Source organism: Aegilops tauschii, unplaced genomic scaffold (genome assembly GCF_002575655.3).
Source record: "Aegilops tauschii subsp. strangulata cultivar AL8/78 unplaced genomic scaffold, Aet v6.0 Super-Scaffold_295, whole genome shotgun sequence".
Taxonomy (NCBI): Eukaryota; Viridiplantae; Streptophyta; class Magnoliopsida; order Poales; family Poaceae; genus Aegilops; species Aegilops tauschii.
In genome coordinates, this window is record NW_027332467.1 from 156,692 (window position 1) to 159,414 (window position 2,723).

At 41.9% G+C, this 2,723-nt stretch overlaps 1 protein-coding gene across 1 annotated transcript; it reads left to right on the forward strand.

The window, feature by feature from the left end:
• Positions 1–809: 809 nt before the first annotated feature.
• Positions 810–1,484, forward strand: LOC109739095 (uncharacterized). Its single transcript, XM_020298176.1, has one exon. It carries the CDS (start codon positions 810–812, stop codon positions 1,482–1,484), a length of 675 nt encoding a protein of 224 aa, XP_020153765.1.
• The last annotated feature ends 1,239 nt before the right edge of the window (positions 1,485–2,723 follow it).

Consider the following 2,723-nt stretch of genomic DNA (forward strand, 5'->3'; position numbering starts at 1 on the left):
AGCTGGGTTGCATGGGACATTATGACCAGACCAAAACACCTTGGAGGCCTAGGATTTCGGGACTTGGAGATTTTCAATCTGGCGCTGCTGGCTCGCCAAGCCTGGAGGTTGCTTACGGGAGAGTTCTCTTTGAGTTCTCGGATTCTGAAGGCTGTCTACTTCCCAGTGTGTTCGATTCTTGATGCTGAGCTTGGGCCTCAACCCTCCCAGATTTGGCGTGCGATCCTAGATGGGCGGGATATTATGGCGCAAGGGATCGTGAAGTGAATTGGAGATGGCACAAGTACGGACATATGGAGGCACAACTGGTTACCAAGAGATGGCCTGAAACGCCCGATAACTGCTCTTTCTCAGGATCCACCCAGTTTGGTTTCTGAGCTCATTGATACTACCTCGGCGACCTGGAAGGAAGATGTGATTCGGGAAACTTTCACCAGGTTTGATGCAGACGAGATACTCAAAATCCCATTGTGTACTCGCCAGGTAGATGACTTTTGGGCATGGCATGAGGAAGCGAGAGGTACTTCAGTGTACGGTCCGCTTACCGTAGGGTGCTACGCACTAAACTTGAGCGTGAGGCGTGGTTGAATGAAGATGAGGGCTCATCAACTGTGCATAGTGAGGCGGACAAGTGGAGCAACATTTGGCATATTCAAGTTCCCTCAAAGCTTCGAATGTTTGTGTGGAGGCTGGCGCGAAAATCAATGCCGACTACCGATCTGTTGAAGCACCGGAACATGGCCACTGAGGATAACTGCTCTTTGTGTGGGACGATTGATTCATGGAGACATGCCCTTTTCACGTGTCCGATGTCGAGTAGTCTTTGGGCTTTAGCGCTGGAGGAGCTGGTTCATCATCTAGTGGACAGACAAGAAGAGAATCCCAAAGACTGGCTGTTCGCATTAAGTGAAATAATGAGCAGAGACACGTTTGCACATATGATAGTCATTTTGTGGGCTATATGGAGGGCTCGGAGGAAAGCGATCTACGAAGATATTTTCCAATCGCCACATACCATATATGGTTTCATAACGAGCTATCTTCAAGATATTAACTCGATCAGCATGAAGGAGGTTCAGCATAGAGTCCAGAGCGTGAACAGGCCATCACATTGGCAACCTCCAGCCGCTAATTATGTCAAGATCAACGTTGATGCCGCTGCACCGAGGAATGCCAGATATGGGGCGGTCGGGGCTATATGCAGAAGTTCAGAAGGAACGTTCCTGGGAGCGTTGGTGCTGGTGGTGAGGCACGTTACCGATCCACAGATCCTTGAAGCCATCGCAATTAGGAAAGGATTAGCGCTGGCCGACGATCTCTACCAGAGGCGAGTTCATGTTGCTTCGGACTGCAAGAATGTGGTGAATGATCTGAAGAAGGAGAATGCATCATCATATGGAGCGATTGCACATGAAATTATAAACCACTCTTTAGCTTTTGATTTTTGTAAGTTCAGTCATGAGTTTAGGAGCTCAAATTTTTAAACTCGCAATCTAGCGAAGCACGCTTTGTCGCTCGGGATTGGCCGCCGTGTGTGGTTGGGCCAACATGGGGATCTTACTTTCGTCCCTGTAAACATTGTGACGACTTAATAAAAGCTTCGTGAGGTTGTCTAAAAAAAATGCGCACGAGACTCAAGCAATACATCGATAATTCCATTAATCTCTCACTACTCCTTACATGGTATTAGCTTAACCCCGATTCAAAACCCTAGTCGTCGCCGCCGCTTCCGCACTGCGCCGTCCCAGGGGCAGTCGATCTTCATGATCGTCAACGGAGGGCGTCGTCCCAACGAAATGTTCAATTTTAAAAGAGTTCAAAATTGTGAAAAACTATTGAAAAAATGAAATTCAAAAAAGTCGACCAGATTTGAAGAAGTTTCATAATATTTGAAAATTATTGCGAATTTGAAAAAAAAAGTCATACAAACAATAAAGGAAAAACTATAATGAAAAAAGTAAAACATACAATAAGAAAAAATAAAAGTAAAACATAAAAAAACAAGATAAAAATAAATATTGAAAAGTAAAAACAGTGCAGAAATGGGAACAAAAAAATGCAAAGAAGACAACGAAAAGAAAATGTTTGGAAGCCTTTGGAAGCTTCCTAAAACAGATGCAAACAGAACTCTACATGGGCCCTGGGCATATAACAGCGACGACTCCCCGCTGTGGGCACTCGTTAGGATAAACATTAGTAATGGAGGACTTAGACCTGCTGGTTTCAAGCACCCCGTGCTAACCACCCAGCCAACTGCTTCTGACACGATTGATTACCTTCTTTTGAGTTGATTTACTTACTGTTTTTTCGAACGGTTTTGTTCGTTTTTCTATTTACGTTTTTTCTTTATTCTTACACTTTTTGATAAATGATCACTGTGCGAACTTTCTTCAATTTTCACTTTTCTATTTGTAATAAAATCGATGAACAATGTTTCAGTACGTGAACATTTTTTTAATTCGATGAACTTTTTTTCAACTCGACGAACTATTTTTTCCAATTCGATGAACTTTTTTTAAATTTGTGCACCTTGTTGTAAATTTGATTAACTTTTTTTCAAATTGGATGAACTTTTTTCAAAATTGATTAACTTTTTTTATATATGATAAACTTTTTCCAAATTTCATGAAAATTATTTCAAATTTGATGAACTTTTTTTAAAAAACAATCGATGAACTTTTCCAATTTTTTTGAACTTTTTTTCAAATTCAATGAACATTTTT

Excerpts from the sequence above, each read along its gene's own strand:
- LOC109739095 (XM_020298176.1), top strand. The coding sequence starts at position 810 with ATGTCGAGTAGTCTTTGGGCTTTAGCGCTGGAGGAGCTGGTTCATCAT.